Source organism: Heteronotia binoei, chromosome 3 (genome assembly GCF_032191835.1).
Source record: "Heteronotia binoei isolate CCM8104 ecotype False Entrance Well chromosome 3, APGP_CSIRO_Hbin_v1, whole genome shotgun sequence".
NCBI lineage: Eukaryota > Metazoa > Chordata > Lepidosauria > Squamata > Gekkonidae > Heteronotia > Heteronotia binoei.
This window is the reverse complement of record NC_083225.1, coordinates 56,539,306-56,561,187: the sequence shown is the minus strand read 5'-3', so window position 1 is coordinate 56,561,187 and position 21,882 is coordinate 56,539,306. Positions and strand designations below refer to the sequence as shown.

Genomic DNA, 21,882 nt, shown 5'->3' with positions numbered 1-21,882 from the left:
TTTTCATGCTAAGCACTGGATTCAAACTGAATTTTCTATCGACAAGAGGAAAATCTGTCAGCAAAATGGAATTTTTCTGCCAAAATGCTGCTCCTTGAGGACAGGGGACTATTTTGAGGAGCTCAGTGGGCTGAAGTGGGAGGAAGGAGGATGAGCTGTTCCACTGATTGAAATGTGTTCCGTTAACAACAACTGAATGTTGGATACAACCCAGTGTCTTCAGAGGCACAGTTTCTGAGCTAGAACTGTATGACCTTATTTTCTTAAACTAAGGATCATTCATTGATAGACCTGGATGTTACGCATCAGTTTTCACATCAGTTTGCAGCTTTGCTTCTGAATTATGTATGCAGCCCATTATACTTCTGCATTATATATATATAGCACTCTATACTCTTCATTAGTCATCATGTTCAGGCCCAGTGCAGAAAAGCTCTGTAACCCATATTGGATCCTAATTTGCAAGTATACAGACAGGCATGTTACAGAGTTTATGCTATATTATTTCATTATGTTCATCCATGGATAAAGAGAGTCTACTTTTCAAATGTTCTAGACTCCCTTAATAAATCAGAAACAGCTGCAAGCCATTTGAAATAAATTATTTTTTTTACAAATGATAAGCATCCATATTACGTTCTACATATTCAGTTTATGCATCACGATTTGTCTCATGATCAAGGTTCCAGAATGCGTATTTTAACATCATGCAAGGCTCCATTGATGGATTGCCTTTCATATAATATGGGAAACAGCTGACTATGGCACAATAAAAACCATATCATGACATTGCCCCATCTCCTTTCTTCCTGTACAAAGAATACTAGTCTCATGCTACTGTGGTCAATTTCTCTTCACTTGTCGAAATGAAGATATCTTGCCTCTCGTTGCTATGCCAACCAACCATCTCTTGCATGCAGTATCTCTAAAACTAGTTGATATGGTAACCTTTTCCAGTACAATTGCAATCACCAAAACAGTAGCATATGCCTAAAGAGGCTGTTTTGGTTACACCAGAGACTGAAAAATATATAATTAAGCAGAGTCAAAATTATTGTCACAGCTTCTAGACCAATGAAACAAACCAGATACATACTTATTTAGCACTGAGTCTGACCTATTACTGATTGTAACCAGCCATTAACAGCTATTGATTTTCAATACTTCAACTGCATTATTTCCCAGAACATGTCTGAATAAGCAGCAAAAATAATAATCTGGGAGGTTTAGGTAGTTATGTTTTGTAACTCAGAATCCTGGTAAATAACACACATGCCCTGATAGCTACTGGACATGCTAACATTCCAGAAGGGAGGGGGGGTTTGATGCAAACTTTGGTTAAAAATAAACAAAACAAATGTCTCTAGTTCCACACAGGTGAACAAAAATAGCCTGATGCAAAAAGTTGCTTTTTGTGTATGTGTGTGAGATGTATTACTAGTGTAAGTTTACCTTGATATAATGCAAATGTAAAAGAATCTCTGTTTAATATACTATTTTATATGCTTCATATGAGAGTTTTCCTCAATTTGAGTAGTGTAATGAAGAGAGAAGATCATTTAGGGCAGCATTTCTCAGATTGTTGTCCATGGACCATTGGTGGTTCTACTCTCTAGGAAGTCTTCATTTTTTTTAAAGGATAGAGGCTGAGACCCTCTGACTATCCAGGTTATGTCAAATGGAGCCCTGTCAGTATTACTGCAGTTACTTAGATTCCAGATCACTGTGGTACATAAGACAGGAACTTGTTTTTCAGGAACCTGTAGTTCAGCCACAGGAAAAATAATTTGCAGAGTGGAACTAAGGAAGTATAGTCCTAACATAGTCATCATAGTCACTTCAGCTTTAAAACTGAAGTGGTTTTCTGTCTAGTTTCCAATGCAAAGGCTTTCATCAGAGAGAGAGAGAGAGAGAGCTTTTCATCCATAGACAATTAGCCAGTGTGGGCTTCCAACGGAATACTGGAAGTTTTTTGTGATGCTGGTATTTTTCTATTTTTGTAAGTAGCTCTAAACATTTTACCCAGGCCCCATCCCAAGGTGTTCAGAAACAAATTGGGAGCCAGTACAAAATGGCCAACACTGGAGTAATACAATTCCTACAACCTGCTCTAGTCAACATACTGGCTGCAGAATTCTGCACTAATTGAAGTTTCTGAACGCTTTTCAAGAGCAATTCCACATAGCGTATTGCAGTAATCGATGCTAGATTTTGTTAGATCAGGGGGAAAAAATCTGTTTTAACCATAACATTATCTGATTCAGTGGCCCTGTTCACACAGTGTGTTAAGTCCGTGTTAAACTGACCCGGTTCTGTTCCAAATATCTTTGTTCCGGATATTATCAATCAGACTGCCATACTGCAATTTAAATCACTCTGCGGTGAAACCATCTTCTGCCATCCACACAACGGCACCATGCAGTTTTTTCTCCACTTTTATGCCCGTCATGCACATGCACGCATTATGCGTATGCGCATATGTGCATGCACATAGGTTAAAACATTATGTGGTTATGCAGTTATGCGCATATTGCTAAGTAGTAAAAAAAAAAATGGCGACCGTAAACCGGATGTCTGAGGCTTCTTTTGCTGCGGGACAGCCTTCAGACATCCGGAAGTTGATCGAGAACTATCCAGATGGGTAAACTACAAGGGGAAACTGAAGAACTCAAAAAACACCACAAAGGAGCAGGTAACAAAATACTCTGGTTCCGAGAAGGATTGGTGGGGGGGGAGCTATTATGAGTTAATACCGGGAGGCAGATATTGCTGTCTGATCAGCCACTTTTAATCCGGTATGAAACAGCAGCGACAACTGATTATACTGTGCGTCTGAACAGCCCCAGTATGTCTAAGAATTCTCAATGCCTAAATAGATTAAGGAATCCTATTAGGTAAAATACCCACTTTCCCCCTGGTGTCAATATTGGCAGTTTAAGAATTCCACTTCCACTTACTGTAGAATTGGAAGGTTAAGGATAAATGAAGCTATTTTTGAAACGTTTATATTTAAATTTTATAACTGAGAAGATTCAGGATTTAAACTTTACTGCTTTAACTATATACTTTGAAACAATCACAGGATTATTTTTTCACAGGAAACAAGTAATTTCTTGCTCACAGATGGGAAATACTATCTGTTACAGGTCTAGCTTTTTCTCCCTGTGGGAGATTTAAAAAGAATGTCTATTAACCTCTTTACTCTTGTTATTTGAATCCCAGCTGAAGAAGTAACATTCATATACCTTTGATGACTCCTGATGGAGATGTTCGAAAAGAAGAGCAAATTCTTTTTACATGTGATGTGGTTTTCCCCCGGACGTATTAGGGGAAATTACATAGGATACTGAAATAATAACAGGCCAGATGTTAATAATTCAGTCTCTGAACATGGGTCCTGTAGGCAACTATAAACATTTTAATGTGACCTGGAACCTTTTGACAGCTGCCAGAATATTAGTAGCCAAGTAATTGATGCCAGTCTTCATTTCCTTCCATCTCAGAATGGTTGATTAAATCTTGGGAGCCACCCCAAATTGGCTCCCTTTCATTAACTTTAAGACGCATTATAATTTAAATACTGATTTATTTAATATATTTTGATTGGTTGTTTACAACTGCCTGTATACAGCTGTTCTGTATTTTTTCCTCTTTTTGTATTTTAGTAATTAAGCAAACCTGCTGTATCAGTGAAGCTCATAAATTCTTTCTTTTTTTTACCTGGCTTTGAGCCATAGAGGTATTCATTTGTCTATGAGCAAATTCAGCATGGCTGCAATCTGCACAAGTTCTTGTTCCTGGAAAGACAGCCTATTTTTAATACACCTTGAATTCCATATGTAGAATTTGTGAATGATTTTTCAGCTGATATGGATTTTCACAGGAATACTAAGAGGGCTCACCAGCAATCACATGTGCTAAGGGAAAAGAGACAAAAAACCTAAACTGTGTTTTTGAGTACAGCAGTGATTTTGAGTGCTGTACATGGTATAGGGTTGCCAACTCCAGGTTCAGAAATACTTGGAAATTTGAGGGTGGAACCTGAGAAATTGGAGTTTAAGGAGGAGAGGGACCTCGGTAGGGTGTAATGCAATGCAGTCCATCTTCCAAAGCAGCCATATCCTCCAAATATAGTGGAATAAATGTTTTAAATAAACAAGAAATAAGTGATTTATGTAGTCTGGAGATAAATTGTGATTCCAGTATATCTCCAGCTCTCACCTGGAGGCTGACAACCATAACACAGTACAGTAAATGGCAGCGTGTACCTCTGCTTTCTAAAGACCCAGCTTGGTGTAGTGGTTAAGAATGGTGGACTATAATCTGGAGAACCAGATTTGATTCTCTACTCCTCCACAGGAAGCCAGCTGGGTGACCTTGAGTGTTTTTACATTCAGTTTGATCCAGAGTTTTAGAGTCTTCAAATTGCCTGCCACCGTTCCGCTTTAATTATTTTCCTTTTACATTTGTGATTTGCTCTGCTCATTTTGCATAGCTGAACTTCTATATTTTCTGCTGAAAGCATTTCAATTTGGGGGGGAAGGGTGTCTGATCAGTGCTTAGTTAAATGTATATGATTGCTTGGAAATCGTGTCAACACTGCAAAAACAATACAAACTTAAATTACAAGCAATGATATGTACAAATTTCAAGTTCTGTCAGTTCTCATGCAAATTACTGCACCTTGTGGCTTTTGGAGGAGTCTTTTAAAATGCATAAAAACTTCTACAATACAAGTTTGACACGCCTGTAGAGAAATGACTGGATCAAAACTAGTTTCGAGAAAAATGTTGCAGCAGCAGCACCGGAACTCATCTCACCGAAACAAATGTAGATGCTTCGGGCAGAAACGAGGCAAAACAGTTGTGAGAATGTTAGGTAATGTAAAAGGTAATGTAAAATGCAGTGACAGAGAGTCACAAACTGCCAGTGTAAAAACACCCCTTGAGTCAGCCACATTTCTTTCAGAATTCTCTGAGCCCCACCTATCTCACAGGGTGTCTGTTGTGGGGAGAGGAAGGGAAGGAGATTGTAAGCTGCTCTGAGACTCCAGGTAGTGAAGAGAAGAGTATAAAACCAACTGTTCTTCTTCTGTTGTCCTGTTTCCCTGATATAGTCTCCACCTGTAGAAATCAAATATTTTAGCACTAGGAATAAGGCCCATTTTGGGAATAAAAAATGGGCTCTAGAAAGAGCTCTGGGCAACTGCAGCAGCTTTAGGCATTCAGCATCAATTTGCTGTGGCATCATAGCATGACAGCGATCACACAGCTTAGCATTCCTTTTGTCTCCAGTGCGTTGTTGCTGCCTTTTCCTGTCATATTCAGTCTTGTATTGTTTAGCATCAGTGTGTACTTGTGGTGTTTTTTTGGCCTGGCATGGTTATGTATACCATAGAGTATGTGCCTCAAGGCACCCATTTTCTGTGGCGGAGGTGATCTGACTTCAGCTTTCCATCTCCTCCCCTCTCCCTTCAGAAAAGAAAAGTACAGTCTTCCTCTGCAGTGAGGACCAAAGCAGCTCACATCATTCTCCTCTTCCCCTTTGGATCTGCACAACAAACCTGTGAGATTAGGTTAGGCTGAAAGTCTGTGACTGGTCCAAAATCATTCAGTCAGCTTCCACAGCAAGAATCTGGGTCTGGAAGTCCATGATCTGAAGCGCTACCTGCTACACAACACTGACTGTCATGGGGTGGCTGATGCTGAACGGGACCAATCAATCAGGCCTAGTTAAGTCACACTAGTTAGGTGGCATGAAGTCACCTAGAGGGTGCTGCCAGGACAAGGGTAGCCAACCTCTAGGTGGAGCCTGAAGATCTCCTGGTATCACAACTGAACTCCAGATAACAGATCTCTCTTCCCCTGGAGAAAATAACTGCTTTGGAGGGTGTAATCTCTGGCATTATATTTAGCTAAGGTCTCTTCCCTCCCCAAACTCTGGCTTCCATAGACTCCACCACAAAATCTCCAGAGTTCCCACCTACTTGGAGCTGGCAACCATAGTCAGGACTGGCCTCAATGAGTTCTCCCTCAAAGGCCAAAAAGACCTGGGAAGGGCCTCCTCCCTCTATCTTTTACTGACACGACCAAGCTTAGAATACTATGGTTGCCTAGCACCAGCCACTTAGGGAAAAGTGAGTCATTGGCAAAGGCAGCTTTCCCAGTAGCCCAATCCTGGAGCTGGAAGGTGGGGTTGCTCTTGAGATTGAGCAACACACAGCTCAGCCAACAGAAGGTGAGGAGAGTCATTGGCAATACAGCTTGCCTTTTATATATCAAGAGATTCTGAGTGTGAGAATAAACATGGTGAGTAGTTTCATGTAGATTTTTAAGGTTTATTTCCATATATAATGCTGTAATCTGAAACAGAAGATAAGCAAGAGGGGAGGGGAGTTTCTTAACATTTTCCCATCATATTGTTTTTCCACTTAAACTTGCCCATTTTTTCCTACAGAGGAGAAAATGGGTACCCTCTGAATTTTTCTTATTTGATATCCTCCTCAGTTAAGAAGATGTTAAGTGTTGCTGGTGATAATACTTTGTACAGTGAAAAATATTAAACTGGTACAATATAGAATTTTATAGAATACCTTAAGACATTCACAGTCAAACTTGAAACTAAATATTTCATACTAGCTGAGATTTATAACTATAGTTAACAGTTTTATGAGAACTTCTTTTTTCATTTATATTTTATTAGATTTTTCCAGGCTTACATAAACAGACAAAATTGTATTCAGGTAACTGAATTCAGAAGCATATTCAGAGAGTTATACATCAGCACTACTAAGACTATCTAATAAAGTCACTTTTTCAGAAAGATCTGATTTATCGTGAACATCAGAGGACCACCGTGTCATGTAGCCAAGGGCAGTATTTAGAAGAACATCCACTCTCTGTAGAGTGGATTTAAGGGAACAATATCATTGACAACCAGAAAGTACAATAGGGGAGAATCCAGTTTCTGCGATTTTGGTATGTCATCTGGATGGGCAATATTGGCAGCTATTCTACCATTGCTGAATCAATTTTTTTTCAAACCATACAGTAAGAGTAAGTGATTCATGTTATTTTCATTTGGAAGCAATTGTTAGATGGGCCACGCTAGCAGTATTGAGATTAATTCAAAATTGTGAGGCTGTGGTTGAGCATCATCCCAAAGATTAACAGCATCAGTTCAGGATTTATTGGAATATCTGTAGATGTGATTATGCTATCTCTTACCAGAAGCTCTTGATTAAGTCACAATCCCACCATCAATGAAAGTAGCTGCCAGTATTGCCACAGTTCTTCCAGCATAGTGAAATTTTTGCGTTATCTATATGGTTCAGTTGCATTGGAGTCCAGTACCAGCATGTAGCCAATTTAAAGAATTGTAGATCTGATATTAAAAACTTTCGAAGCATTATCTGGGGAGTTCCAAATGGCCACCCAGTGGGTATCTGAGAGCTCCTTGCCAAGATTGGTATGCCAGAGCCTTTGATATCTCAAGATGTTAGAGGAAGAGAAAGAAGATAAAATTTTTCATATTTTTGAGAGGAGCCCTTTGGTATAACCATCTAGTTCTATCAGTAAAACTTCAAATTCTCAAAGCAGTTTCCTAAAGACTGCTGTTGTTTGGAGGTGTTCCACAGCGTGTTTGATTTGTAGAAGAGAAGAATAAGAGATTGGATATATGTCCCACTCTTCACAACCCAAAGGAGTCTCAGAGTGGCCCAAGTGACCCAAGGTCACTCCAACAGGTGCATGGAGAGGATTGGGGAATCAAACCTGGTTCTCCCAGATAAGAGTCTGCACACTTAAACTAATCTAAGGATGTCATTGTGAAGTTTCTGTATGTATCGTTGTTTCAGATCTTTGAAATCTAACGGAGTATTAAGTAACTCCGGGGCCACCGTCACACTCACCATTAAATCCATCCCTAACCCGTTGCTATTATACCCTGCAGCTTTTTTACAATGAATTTCCTGATCAGACATCCCTCCATCCTTCAGTTCTAAGCAGCGTTGGTCCTGTCATTGGTTGATCAGAGGTCTCAACCGGACCTCATTTTTTGAGATGGCATTCCGCACTTGCGCAAGCGCATTACTGTGGGATATCGTGCTTGGCTTTTTTTTTTAAGGTGCCAGAAAAGGTGGGCAATCTGCCCCCCCCATTTAAACACCTGGCCAGGGAGGGGAAGCCCAGGAGTTCTCTTTGCTGTCTCTCCGCCTGGCAGGGAGACAGCAAAGGTGGGTGATCTTCCTCCCCCCCATTTAAACACCCCACCGTGGTGTTTAAATGGGGGGGAGCATGGCAACTCTCTTTGCTGTCTATCCACCTGGCGGGGAAACGGCAAAGGTGGGTCATCTTCCCCCCCCCCATTTAAACACCCCGCTGTGGTGTTTAAATGGGGGGGGGGACATGGCAACTCTCTTTGCTGTCTCTCTAGCAAAGGTGGGTCATCTTCTCCCCCCCATTTAAACAGGACAGGGTAAAAGCCGGAATGGGCTGGAACAGGCTGAAATGGGCATCAAACAATGTAGACTGTCACAAAAAATGAACACCCCGCCAGGGTATTTAAATGGGGGAGAGCACAGGAACTCTCTTTGCTGTCTCTCCGCCTGCTGGGGAGAAGGCAAAGGTGGCCAATCTGCCTCCCCCCCCCATTTAGGAAAGGTCCCCTGTGCAAGCATCAGTCGTTTTCGACTCTGGGGTGATACTGCTTTCACAAAGTTTTCACGGCAGACCTTTTACAGGGTGGTTTGCCATTGCCTTCCCCGGTCATTACACTTCCCCCCCAGCAAGCTGGGTACATATTTTACCGACTTCGGAAGGTTGAGTCAGCAATTGCTGGTGCAATGATATCATTTGGAGTGGGCTCTCACAGGGAAGCGGATGTGTGCTTGCGACGAGTCGGCTACAGTGGAGCGTTCAAAGATAGAAAGTACGCGTGGGAGTCGTCGGAAGCATTCTTATTCCGGATTTAATGTACTATCAAAAAAGTCCACATCTCAGTCGTGGCAGTTTGGGACACGAATAAGCCAACGACCATTGCCAGATGCTGATGTTTGGACAACCACATAAAATCCGACATGCATCTGGCTTTCATCCATGCTCATCTCGTCAGTTTATGTACGTCTGACCTCGGCCCAGGTGTCTATAATCTATGTGTATGGCAACATAAGTTTAATCAAAGCTGTTGTGCTGTGGTCTAAACATATTGGAGATATGTCTGATTTTGAAAAGTTAATTTGTAAACTGGAAATTGGCCCAAAAGTGGATAAGATGTTATGACTGTAAAGAATTTGAGACACAGAACACCAAATAATTTGCATAAAGGCTGATTGTGTGTGCTACTGTTCCCATCCTTATGCCTGTTATGGAATCATCATTATGAACTGCAGTTGCCAGGGGTTCCATTATTAACACAAAAAATAATTGTGACAATGGGCAGCTTTGCCTCATGCCTCTTGTTAAAACGGATCTGGGACGACTATGGACTATTTCCTTTAATTTGTGATTTGGGATGTCGGTAGAATATATGCAGGGCTCTCATATAATTTTCTTCAAAGTTATGGGAACTTTTTAAAAGAGCCATCACTTCATAGCTATCTATCTATCTATCTATCTATCTATCTATCTATCTATCTATCTATCTATCTATCTATCTATCTATCTATCTATCTATCATCTGTCTGTCTTCTAACTGTATATCTGTCTGTCTGTCTTCTACTATCTATGTATCTACTATCTATCTACTTTCTATCTTCCAAATATAATCCATGAACAGTTGATAAATATACCAAAAAAATCACATACAGTATTTTACAGTTCAGTGTAAAAAAACTAGCAAAATAAATGAGAAATCCTTACTTCCCAAAAGAGTTACCTTCAACCCTTGCAAACCTTGTTTCAGAAGGTCTAAATTACATCAATTTTCTGTAATACCTTTATATGTCGTCCATACTTTTATTGTGTATAGGACATAATCTAGCTCATCAAATCCATGTTCCAAGTTTTAATGCCCACACTATGGTACAATGAATTCCAACCAAAGATACCAAAAACATGACTATCTGGCACTCCACAATAATAAAGACGTATTTTTGTAAAATGCTAATATGTATTCTTCAATATTAGTGAATATCTCCTCAATGTACAGTGTACTACTAAAGAATCATTCTTATCACAATTTACAAATACAACATCAAAGAATCCTTCCACTCAAAAAGCGGCAATACAATTATAAATAATCACTCAATAAACAAATTAGTAATAATATTTATTCGATTTACTGAATCACCCTGTCCCGGCTAGGGCTTCTCAGAGATATGAGTACATCTGACTTAAAGTACCACCAGGGCCTTTTTTGAGCAGGAACTCAAAGGAACGCAGTTCTGGCTGGCTTGGCATCAGGGGGTGTGGCCTAATGTGCAAATGAGTTCTTCCTGGTTTTTTTCTACAAAAAAGTCCCATGTGAAACAATGGTGACATTGGAGATGTGGCTTAAAATGCAAATGAGTTCCTGCTGGGCCTTTTCTACAAAAAAAGCCCTGAGTACCGCAACTTAATTATGTAGTACTAAAGTACAGCCCAAGTACAGTATGATAAAAACTTTGGATTTCTTTGACTTTGTTTTGTGTTATCTTCCTCAGGTCATGGACTGATATATAATAATAATCAGTTATTATCCATACAGTACCTTTATATAACAATTTTACATACCATGACGGGATGTAATAGAAGATAAGAAACACACCTGTTATTGAGCACACACTCCAAAAATATGTGTGCATACACAAAAGTATCTTATGTCTTCTTTAGTTCTTATGGTAAAACACCTTTCCAAAGTCCTAATTAAATAAAATAATTTTTCTTGACAGATTAGTGTTGCCAAGTCCAATTCAAGAAATATCTGGGGATTTTGGGGGTGGAGCCAGGAGACATTGGGGGCAGAGCCAGAAGCAAGGGTGTGACAAGCATAATTGAACTCCAAGGGAGTTCTGGCCATCACATTTCAAGGGACAGCACACCTTTTTAAATGCCTTCCTTTCATAGGAAATAATGAAGGATAGCGGTACCTTCTTTGGGGCTCATAGAATTGGACCCCCTGGTCCAATCATTTTGAAACTTGAGGGGTATCTTGGGGAGAGGCACTGAATGCTATACTGAAAATTTGGTGCCTCTACCTCAAAAAACAGCCCCCCCAGAGCCCCCGATACCTCCTGATCAATTCCCCATTATACCCTATGAGAATCGATCTCCACATAGAGAATAAGGAAGTCCCCAACAGACATTTCCTCCCCCCCCCCCTCAATTTCTGGTGACTCTGAAGTGAGGGATTGGCATCTCTACTCACCAGTTGCTGCCAGCTTCTTCAAAGTAACACAGACACACCATCCCAAGAGGAAGCCTTTCCAATCTGAGACTGAAGACCCTGGAGGAGGAAAGTCACATGGTGGCTGTGGGGGCGGGGCTTCTCCCTGCCAATCAGCTGACTGGGGGCAGGGAGGAGCCTGGGAAAGTGGAAGAACCCCCTCTGGGACCTGGGGATTGGCAAGCCTATGGCAGATTATCATTATTATATAAATCCCAATTATATTTTTCTAGGTTTCCTGATTAAAGTCAGACTTACAACAAGGTTATTATTATCCAAGTTCTCCCTCTCTTCTAATTCCTATGGTATTTTAATGCACCATTCTTATAAATTAGGTGTTTCTGAGAACTTGCGGGACTTTTGAGTTATCTGAAGTATTTATCATAAACCATTGTCAAATACCTCCTGCTTTCTAGGAATGGAAGTATTTCAGATTTCTAATGTCCTGCCTATATTTCCAACATACTGCATTTGCTAATATGTGGGGTGTTAAATAACACCATGACCATATTTTATAGCAGGTTTATCAAAATCTAGAACAAATAGTCTAGAAATTACTTTTCTCCCAGGTATATTTTCAAATTACACCCAAAGATCAATTCTTTTTTAAACACCAGCCTTGTAGTGATTAAGTGCATGGACTTTTATCTGGGAGAACCAGGTTTGATTTCCACTCCTCCACTTGCAGTTGCTGGAATGGCCTTGAGTCAGCTATAGCTCTCATAGAGATGTCCTTGAAAGGGCAGCTTCTGTGAGAGCTCTCTCAGCCCCACCTACCTCACAGGGTGTTTGTTGTGAGGGAAGAAGGTAATGGAGATTGTGAGCCACTCTGAGATTCAGAGTTGAAGGGCAGAATACAAATCCAATATCATATTATTTTGGATTCAGTTTTAGCTCATTCCCTTTCATCTGCTTGACCAGCTCTACTAACACACATTCAAATACACTGGTTCCTGAAATGGAGGATTTATCGGACTACATCTTGTTTGGGGAAGGCTGATTTCAGCTGCTCACTTCAATATATATATATATATATATATATATATATATATATATATATATATATATATATATATATATATATATATATATATATATATATATATATATATATATTTCTGGCCAAAGGGACAAGCATCTTCTCATGGCAGATTTGAAGTAACCACAGTGGGCAATAATTGAGTTTACAAGTGGTAAGCTCAAGTGGTAAGCTTTGATTCCCCCAAAGCCATGTCTATGTTGGTTAGGGATCTAAAAACCATCCAAGCTGTCTTGAAAAATGTTTATTTCTGACACTTCTGATAAAGAGTTTACAACTGAGGAAGCATCCCAATCAGCTTTGATAGGAAGATTTTATTAGCAAATATCATATAAAATGGTCACTTTCTCCTTCAGAGGTTCTGAATTTGTGCCCAATAATTCAGCTGGATGAGCTGCAGAGAGAAATGTTTTCTGGGCCACCATTGCTGCCATCACAGGTGCTCCATGGCATACAGGGATCTTCTATCAGAGCATTCTAGTTTACAAATTTCCTTGAGACCCAGGGGATAAAAGATCTGATGGGAAAGGACACATACACGGAGTATGACCCTGTCTGACTCTGTACCACAACTGGGCTTACATTCCAAGTTGCCAGCGGAGATACAATAGAATAACACTTAAATGGGAGAAGCGTTTTTTTCATAAGTATGTGAATAGATCTTCTATGCTGATGTTTTTAGACTTATTTCTGTATTAGCTTTAGAATAATTATAACATTTTCCTTTCAATCTTATTTTCTGGTTTTATGTGGTTTTGTTTAAATTCTAATGTGTTTCTCCTGCTGATATATGGTTTTATTGGGGGCAGCAGGCTGAGGCATTTTTAATTATTGTTATTTACTCTTCTGCATTTTGAGGAAGAATAAAAAACCTGAAACATGAAGTTTTTCCTATAAACAGTATCACTGATGAAGTAGAGTATACTGACTATAAATATGAATGCTTGATAAAGAGTAATTCTGAGTAATAATCCATTTGCTCTGTAGTATAGCCAGTTTGTTAAAGTTTCTTATCACCCACTCAAAAGGAAATAGAAGCCAGTATTAATAACTAATTTATGGGATTTATGCTTAGAAATGTCATTAATTTTATTCCTAACTGGAAATTGCTTTATAATTTGACAATACATATTTATTTTCCTATAATGGAAAATCCATGTTTTATCAACACATATTAAGCTTAGTGCATTTTAACTAGTCTGTGTGATCATAAATCACACATTTTTGTTGCTTGAATCATGTAAGCAAAACATCCCATCTCCCTTTTTAAAAAGAGCTTATGTGTCTCTCCTTCTCATGTTTTTGTTTAATTTATATGGAATGACAAACACAACTTGCATAGATAAATTATGGCAGTTTGCATAGGATAGTATACTCTTTAGAGACAGTATAGTGGTATTCCGTCATTGGTAGAACTATTGATAACATTCTAATGTAATGTGGTACACATTTGCAGGTTAACACTTATCTACAGCAACGAAACCAATGCTGTTGCTGGGCAGGAAACTTTATTCTTTCTTCTTTTTGCTGTGGAGCTTTCCCCCAGTTGAAATCTTAATGGAACTCCAGGGAGAGCACACAAGAGAGCTATGATGTGCCTGCCTAGCTATTTATTCTCTTCTTTAGGACATGTGATGTTTAGACTACTTCTAGTTTAATCAAATTACCAATATTGTACAATATTGTGTCTTCTGATGCTACATATGTACACCTATGGGTTTTTAAAATTTGGTGGTTGTTTTTTCAATTTACCTATTAGAGGGCAATAAAAAAAGCTTTGCAATTTTATTACTACTAAAACCCAAGCTTTAATAAAGCTATCACTAGTAGATAATGCATTTGATCCTATCCTTTAGATCAGGAAATTGCATAGAGCACCAGGGGGTATATTGTGCTTTGTGATGCACTAACAGAAATTGTTGATGAGCAATGGAAGTAGAATATAACTGTTATTCCTCTAAACAGTAGTGATAATGAGAGCTTACCAATGAGTTACCAATGAGAGTTTTTCCAATTAAAGTCTGGATTTTTTTTCCTTTTGGGGAAGTAATATCTCCTTTGCATTTTTGGAAAAATGGATGGATGACCATGTCATTCCAAAAGCAATCTCATGAAAGCATGTTATGTCCAAGAAAGTTATTTTTGCAACTCTTCACAAAAATACCATGAATTTCAAAGTAAATCCTTGAGAATAAAATGAAGTTCTTTTTACAGGTTTTGAACTAACCTATATCATTATTTTATTTGAACCTCTCCATCCATTTGCTAACTAAAGCCAAAATTATATTGTGTGCAATAAGTTGTGGAGTCTTGTGAGCTAAAATTCTACTTTGTGGGATACTGGCATCAGCCCTGTAGCCAGGATTTGGAAGATCAGGGGGCCTTTGATTTTTTTGAGGGCACTCAAGGGTCCCAACCCAGAGCTGCTATCACCCAGCTACCCTGACCTACCATCACACTGGCTGGTGCCCCAAACAGCCAGGATTAAACTTTATTGGCCTTAAAGGAGCCACCGAACTCATAAGAACATAAGAGAAGCCATGTTGGATCAGGCTAATGACCCATCCAGTCCAACACCCTGTATCACACAGTGGCCAATACACACAGAGTGGCTAATAGCCACTGATGGACCTCTGCTCCATATTTTTATCCAGTCCCCTCTTGGCTATGCTTGTAGCTGCCACCACCTCCTGTGGTAGTGAATTCCACATGTTAATCACCCTTTGGGTGAAGAAGTACTTCCTTTTATCCATTTTAACCTGACTGCTCAGCAATTTCATTGAATGCCCACGAGTTCTTGTATTGTGAGAAAGGGAGAAAAGGACTTCTTTCTCTACTTTCTCCATCCCATGCATAATCATGTAAACCTCTATCATGTCACCCTGCAGTCGACGTTTCTCCAAGCTAAAGAGCCCCAAGCGTTTCAACCTTTCTTCATAGGGAAAGTGTTCCAAACCTTTAATCATTCTAGTTGCCCTTTTCTGCACTTTTTCCAATGCTATAATATCCTTTTTGAGGTGCGGTGACCAGAATTGCACACAGTACTCCAAACGAGACCGCACCATCGATTTATACAGGGGCATTATGATACTGGCTGATTTGTTTTCAGTTCCCTGCCTAATAATTCCCAGCATGGCGTTGGCCTTTTTAATTGCAATCGCACACTGTCTTGACATTTTCAGTGAGTTATCTACCACGACCTCAAGATCTCTCTTTTGGTCAGTCTCTGCCCATTCACAACCCATCAATTTGTATTTGTAGCTGGGATTCTTGGCCCCAATGTGCATTACTTTGCACTTGGCCACATTGAACCTCATCTGCCATGTTAACGCCCACTCACCCAGCCTCAACAGATCCCTTTGGAGTGCCTCACAATCCTCTCTGGTTCTCACCACCCTGAACAATTTAATGTCATCTGCAAACTTGGCCACTTCACTGCTTACTCCCAACTCCAGATCATTAATGAAAAAGTTAAAGAGCATGGGACCCCGTACTGAGCCCTGCGGCACCCCACTGCTTACCATCTTCCACTGTGAAGACTGCCCATTTATACTCACTCTCTGCTTCCTATTAATTAGCCAGTTTTTGATCCACAGTGAAGACGGAGGCAAAAAATGCATTCAGCTTCTCAGCCATTTCCCTATCCTCCTTCAGTAATCCTTTTTCCCCTTGGTCATCCAAGGGCCCCACTGCCTCCCTGGCTGGTTTCCTGCTTCTAATATATTTGAATAAATTTTTATTGTTGGTCTTTATGTTTTTTGCAATATGCTCCTCATAGTCCGTTTTTGTTTGCCTGATCACAGTCTTGCATTTGAATATGAATATGACTCAAATTTTGTTCTATTACTTCAGACCAATGCTGCTACCCACCCAAATCTGTTTCTGTTCCCAGAACACTCAAACTCACTACTGCCCCCCCAACTGATAACCAATTTTTAAAAACTTGAAATTGCTCTGGCAAGTATTTGGATGGGAGACCTCCTTGGAATAACAAAGTTGGGAGGGCGGGGGGGTGTGTGTGAAAATTTAGCAAACTACAGGATGGTCACCTGAAGCAATGGAAAGCAGAACTACCTTTAGTCCTCTTATTCAGTGGGCTACCAACCTCCTGGTGGGGTCTGGAGATCACCCAGAATTACAACTGTTCTTTGGACTACAGAGATAATTTCCTCTGTGCAGAATGGCTTCTTTTTTGGGAGGTGGGGGTGGGAATGTGGACTTTACATGCCATTGAGCTCCCTGCCCTCCTCAGGATCCACCAAAAATATCCAGGAATTTACCAGCCAGAGTTGTTAACTCTATGAATTAAAGCCCATATATCACAGTTCTGCTACCCAAATACAAGATAACTGTATTGAAAACATATTGCCAGCCTCCCCCCCCCCCCCCCCCCCCACAAACACACATGCACACACACAAGTCCTGTTCACAAGTTACAGTGAACACACATACAGGGTGTCTTGTTATTTAAAAATACATTGAGTCATTCTCTTGGTAGGAACCAGCCTTGTGGAGCTGGAGCTAAATAAATGATTTGCTAGAGAGACTGAGGAAAGAAGGGGGGAAGGGCTTAAAAGAGGAGACGCTCTTTCCCTGTGTGTGTGGGGGAGGGAGCGAGTTTTACATTGTGAATTAAAAAGAACATGAAGAGCTTCAGATATGTAGCAGAAGGGGGAAGTTTTGCAGTCAGATGGAGCATTTACTTACCAGAATGTGTGTGCACACATGGCGGGGAAGCTTTTAGATGTCGAAATGCTGCTAAAATTTATAGAGGCTCTCAGCCGACTCGAGAGAGAGAGAGAGAGAGAGTCGCAGGCAGCTGGGAGGGTCTGCTCCACAGGGTTCTAGTGCACCCCCACTCCTTGTCACCAGCCAAGCCAGGAGCACCAATAGCTATGGAGTAATTGAATCCCATGCTGGGTTAAAGGGCCCGCTGATCAGCTGATCGGCCCGCAGTTCTTTTAACTGGAGGAGGAGGAGGCTGGGGACTGCTTCTGCCCCCTTCCCTATGCTCCAGGATGCAGCAGAGGCCCCGGGGGCTGTTTGGGGGCCCCAGGTCAGGGGGCCTCACCCAGAAGTCAGGGGGCTGTGCCCTCACAGACCCCCTCGTAGCTATGGGCCTGACTGGCATTGAAGGTGGCTACTGCATAAATTAGTTTACTCTAGGGCCACCCTTCCTGAGCTAAAAAAAATGTGTGAGCCAAAGGCTGTAATGTGATATTTAGCTAGCTCACACTAACTCAGCTTAAAGTGGGGTAACTAAACTTGCTTAACATAAGAGCCACATAGAATAAATGTTAGATGTTTGAGAGCCTCAAGACATGAATGTCAGATGATTGAGAGCCACAAGACATGGACATCAGATGTTTGCGAGCCACAAGGAAGGAAGGAAGGAAAATAGATGGAGGAGGGTGAAGTAGAAAGGAAGCAACTTTAACTTTAAATGCATTCTCCAAGCTGGCCATTGGCATGATGGGGGCTTTGAGAGCCACACAATATGTGTGAAAGAGCCACATGTGGCTCCCAAGCCACCATTTGGCCACTCCTGGCTTAGAGAGAACACTGATTGGGTGTATCAAATAGTTCTCAAAAGCTGAGTCCAAGATTTCCTAAAGCTAGGTTTATAACAAAACCTCATTATATATATGAAGATTAAAAAGCTGCACCAAATAACAAGACTTAACTTCAATTACTCTTCTCTCCACCAGGACTACACGTTAACAATGTATTTCCAACAATACTGGAGAGATAAAAGACTAGCCTATGCTGGAATTCCTCTCAACCTTACACTTGATAACCGAGTAGCAGATCAACTATGGGTGCCTGATACTTACTTTCTAAATGACAAGAAGTCATTTGTGCATGGTGTCACTGTGAAGAATCGAATGATTCGCCTTCATCCGGATGGCACCGTGTTGTACGGCCTCAGGTATGTAGCTGTGCAACCGTGATTTCTCTGACATTATTTTGTTCTTTGTATTGTTGATCTTGCTTTCTTAGGTACTCTCTGCAGCATATTATATAACTCTGAAAGATGCCTGCAGAGAATAAATGACATTGTTAAGGTTTCTTACCTTACCACAATTTATGTCCTCATTCAGGCTTTATTTGTTGATAAGAAAAGCTACAAAGTCAAGGTACTGGAACCCTAACTTTTCATCATTCTCATGTTGCAGCTACCTGACCTGGATAGCCAGGAATTGATCTTGTTAGATCTTGGAAGCTAAGCAGGGTTAGGCCTGATCAGTATTTGGATGGGAGACCACCCAGCAATACCAGAGTCACAATGTAGAGGCAGGCAATGGCAAACCACCTCTGAATGTTTCTTGCCTTGAAAACTCTGCAGAGTTGCCATAAGGCAGCTGTGAATGGGTGGCAAAAAAGGAGGGGGAGAGTCTGTTTTTAATGGACCAGTCCAGAAGTATGATGACACCCCACACCAGTGCAAACAGGGAGACTCTTCACTGGTCTCTCCAATCCACATATTTAAGTGGGATGGAACATCCCACATTAAGGTACATCCCACTGAAGCATTTCTAGTACCCTTCTGCATAGGGTCATAGTGTCAGAATTGTACCATATCAGAGAGTTTCTCCCCCTAATATGGGGATATGTTCAATGGAATGTTTCACTGCCAATGAGCTGGAAATTTTCACTGAAAGGTAGGCAGCACACATGAAATCAATCAGTGTTTCATGAGTCCCAGTTTTCCCCTTGAAAAAGTGTATTGTACAGTCACTGAGCTTGTATATAAACTTCCCATCAGCAGGAAGAGGGTAATCTTCAGTGCCTGAATTATGGTACCCATCTTTCCAGCCCAAAGAAAAGGGAATGATGCCCATACAGATCCTTATTGTAAAAGGAACAAAATTCAACTTTAGCCAAAAGAAGATCTATTATACTTACATTTCTGCTTACAAAAAAATATTCTCCAAGAAAATAGAAGCAATCCAGAGTCTCTCTCTCTCATTGTCTCTGTACTCATCATTATCATGACAATACAACAAAGATAGCAATAGAAACACTTTGTATATTGAACAAAACCAAAAAACCACAGTGAACAATTGCTTAATACGAAGCTGAGCTGATGGTGTCACTCTTCAGTGTAAGTTCAAAAACTTACTGAGGATAACTTGCCCAAACTACAATATTTCTAAAAAGCAAAAAAATAAAAATAAAAAAATCTGATTTTCAAAATGTTAAGAATTGGTTTTAGTTACATTCCTATGCTTTAGACTCAGAATGGGATTTAACATGAGTAAAATGTAAATTACAAATATTTCTGTAGAAATTATAACTGCCCAAGGGCTTTTAGTTCATATTGCTCTCCTAACAATATTGAGAACCAGTTTGGTGTAGTGGTTAAAAGCAGTGGATTCTAATCTGGAGAACTGGGTTTGATTCCCCACTTCTCCACATGCATATGCTGATATGACCTTGAGTCAGTCACAAGTTCTCTCAGAGCTGTTTTCTCAAGGAAAGGAAAGGTCCCCTGTGCAAGCACCTGTCGTTTCCGACTCTGGGGTGACGTTGCTTTCACGTTTTCACGGCAGACTTTTTAATGGGATGGTTTGCCATTGCCTTCCCCAGTCATCTACACTTTCTCCCAGCAAGCTGGGTACTCATTTTACGGACTTTGGAAGGATGGAAGGCTGAATCAACCTCGAGCCAGCTACCTGAAAACTCAGCTTCCGCCGGGGATCGAACTCAGGTCGGGAGCAGAGCTTAGGACTGCAGTACTGCAGCTTTAACACTCTGTGCCATGAGAACTCAAGAGCAGTTCTCTAAAGAGCTCTCTCAGCCCCCCTACTTCACAGGGTGTCTGTTGTGGAAGAAAAAGGAAAGGAAATTGTAAACCACTTTTAGACTCCAAGTGAAGGAAGGGGTATAAATCCAATCTTATCCTCCTTTGTTTCTAATGATGTAATATCCATTCAAATGGTATGAAACTGTATTTTGAGAAGTTTAAAAGAGTAACCTTAGTTTTTATCACCTGCTCTTACAACCTATATATTTTTCTGATCTCTGATGGTTGGTCTCTAAGGCTGCTGCAGTGCTACTGGACTTTACTGAGTTGTTCTACTGCAAGCCAGCAAGGTCATATGGAGTTCTGTGACTATTATTCTGTTTATTTGTTTATTTTACTCCCCCTTTATCTACATGGTTCTCCTCTCCTCTGTTTTATCCTGAGAACATCCTAGATTGTGCTCAGAGACTAGTCCACACTTCCATGGCTAAGTGGAGATTCATACCTGGGTCTCCCACATCCTAATCTGATACACTAGCCACTACACCATAATGCAGCTGTGGGAACTGCTATTTAAAGGGGGAGATTACCATGCTGGGAGGGGAAAGAGAATAGAGATATTTAACATTAACATCTAATTAGTTTTATGTTATAAAAAAAAGCCATTTCCAACTGCTTTCACCCACAGAGGGAAACAATCCTGTCTACAAAAGAACCCCAATTTGATGTAGAAATTTCAATGAAGAAACTGGGCAAGGGAAAATCATAGAATCATAGAGTCATGGAGCTTGTTTCTCTAATTCTATGATTCTAGTGTAGAATGTCAGTTTGGGGACAGGGCTAAACCAGGATTAAAGGTCTAGTGCAAAACTGGTCAAAGCCTTTCCCCTCTGCACCTGATTTTCCTCTTAAAACACTGTTTCAGACTTCCCTCTTAAAACGAAAGTTTCACTGTGCTAAGAAAACCATCAGTAAAAATAACCATAGGTCTACACATAGCAGTTCTTCCCCAAGTGCTTCTGTGAGTGGGGGGAAAGCCCTCTGTGCAGACAAAACAAATATTTTAGTAAGAGTAATTCATAAAATCTACAGTGCTAGAAAATTGTATACCTCTTTGTTTCATTTACCCACAGGTCTGCGTTGGCATTTGTTTAAATAATTTTGTGCTGAGATGAAAATGGCTGGAGATCCTTTCCTTGTGCTCTGACAGGTTTCCTCCCTCTAATTAAAAATGTGGCACTTGGTGTGTAAATATTTAAGCTGGAGGTTTTAAAGACTTGCTGACTGTGTGTGTTTGAGAACATAACCCTAGAGGAAAACCTGCAGAAGTTGCATTCTAGAAGGGAAAAAATATTGTTTTTCCAGATGTGTAATAAAAAGGCTAATACTTAGCAGGAGAACAAGTGAACAACTTGTTTAGAATGGAAATACATTACAGGGCTGGAATAAGGCATATAACAGAGAATTCACAATCTACAAGCATCACTTGAGGTCTTAAACAGTTATTCAGCATTTGGCCCTCCAGAACAGAATATGTGAACTGTTTCCCTTGAAACATCTAGATGCTAGTTTTATCAGAATTACAAATCATTGTTGCAGCTGATGCATTTAATCTAATATTGAATGTCATGAAAAAATCATTTGTTCCCCTAATGAGCATGCATGTATCCAATTTACAATTACTAGGTCTGTGGAATTTCCAAAATTGACTTAAGTGCTCAGCAGTTTAATACAG

At 40.3% G+C, this 21,882-nt stretch overlaps 1 protein-coding gene across 2 annotated transcripts in view; it reads left to right on the top strand.

The window, feature by feature from the left end:
* LOC132568247 (gamma-aminobutyric acid receptor subunit beta-3) overlaps positions 1 to 21,882 on the top strand; it is a 310,478-nt gene that overhangs the window by 259,009 nt on the left and 29,587 nt on the right. For both annotated transcript variants that reach the window (XM_060233862.1, XM_060233863.1), the window contains one exon: positions 18,109 to 18,329. In XM_060233862.1, the coding sequence (XP_060089845.1) occupies positions 18,109 to 18,329 (221 nt within the window). The remainder of the gene's footprint in view (positions 1 to 18,108; positions 18,330 to 21,882) is intronic.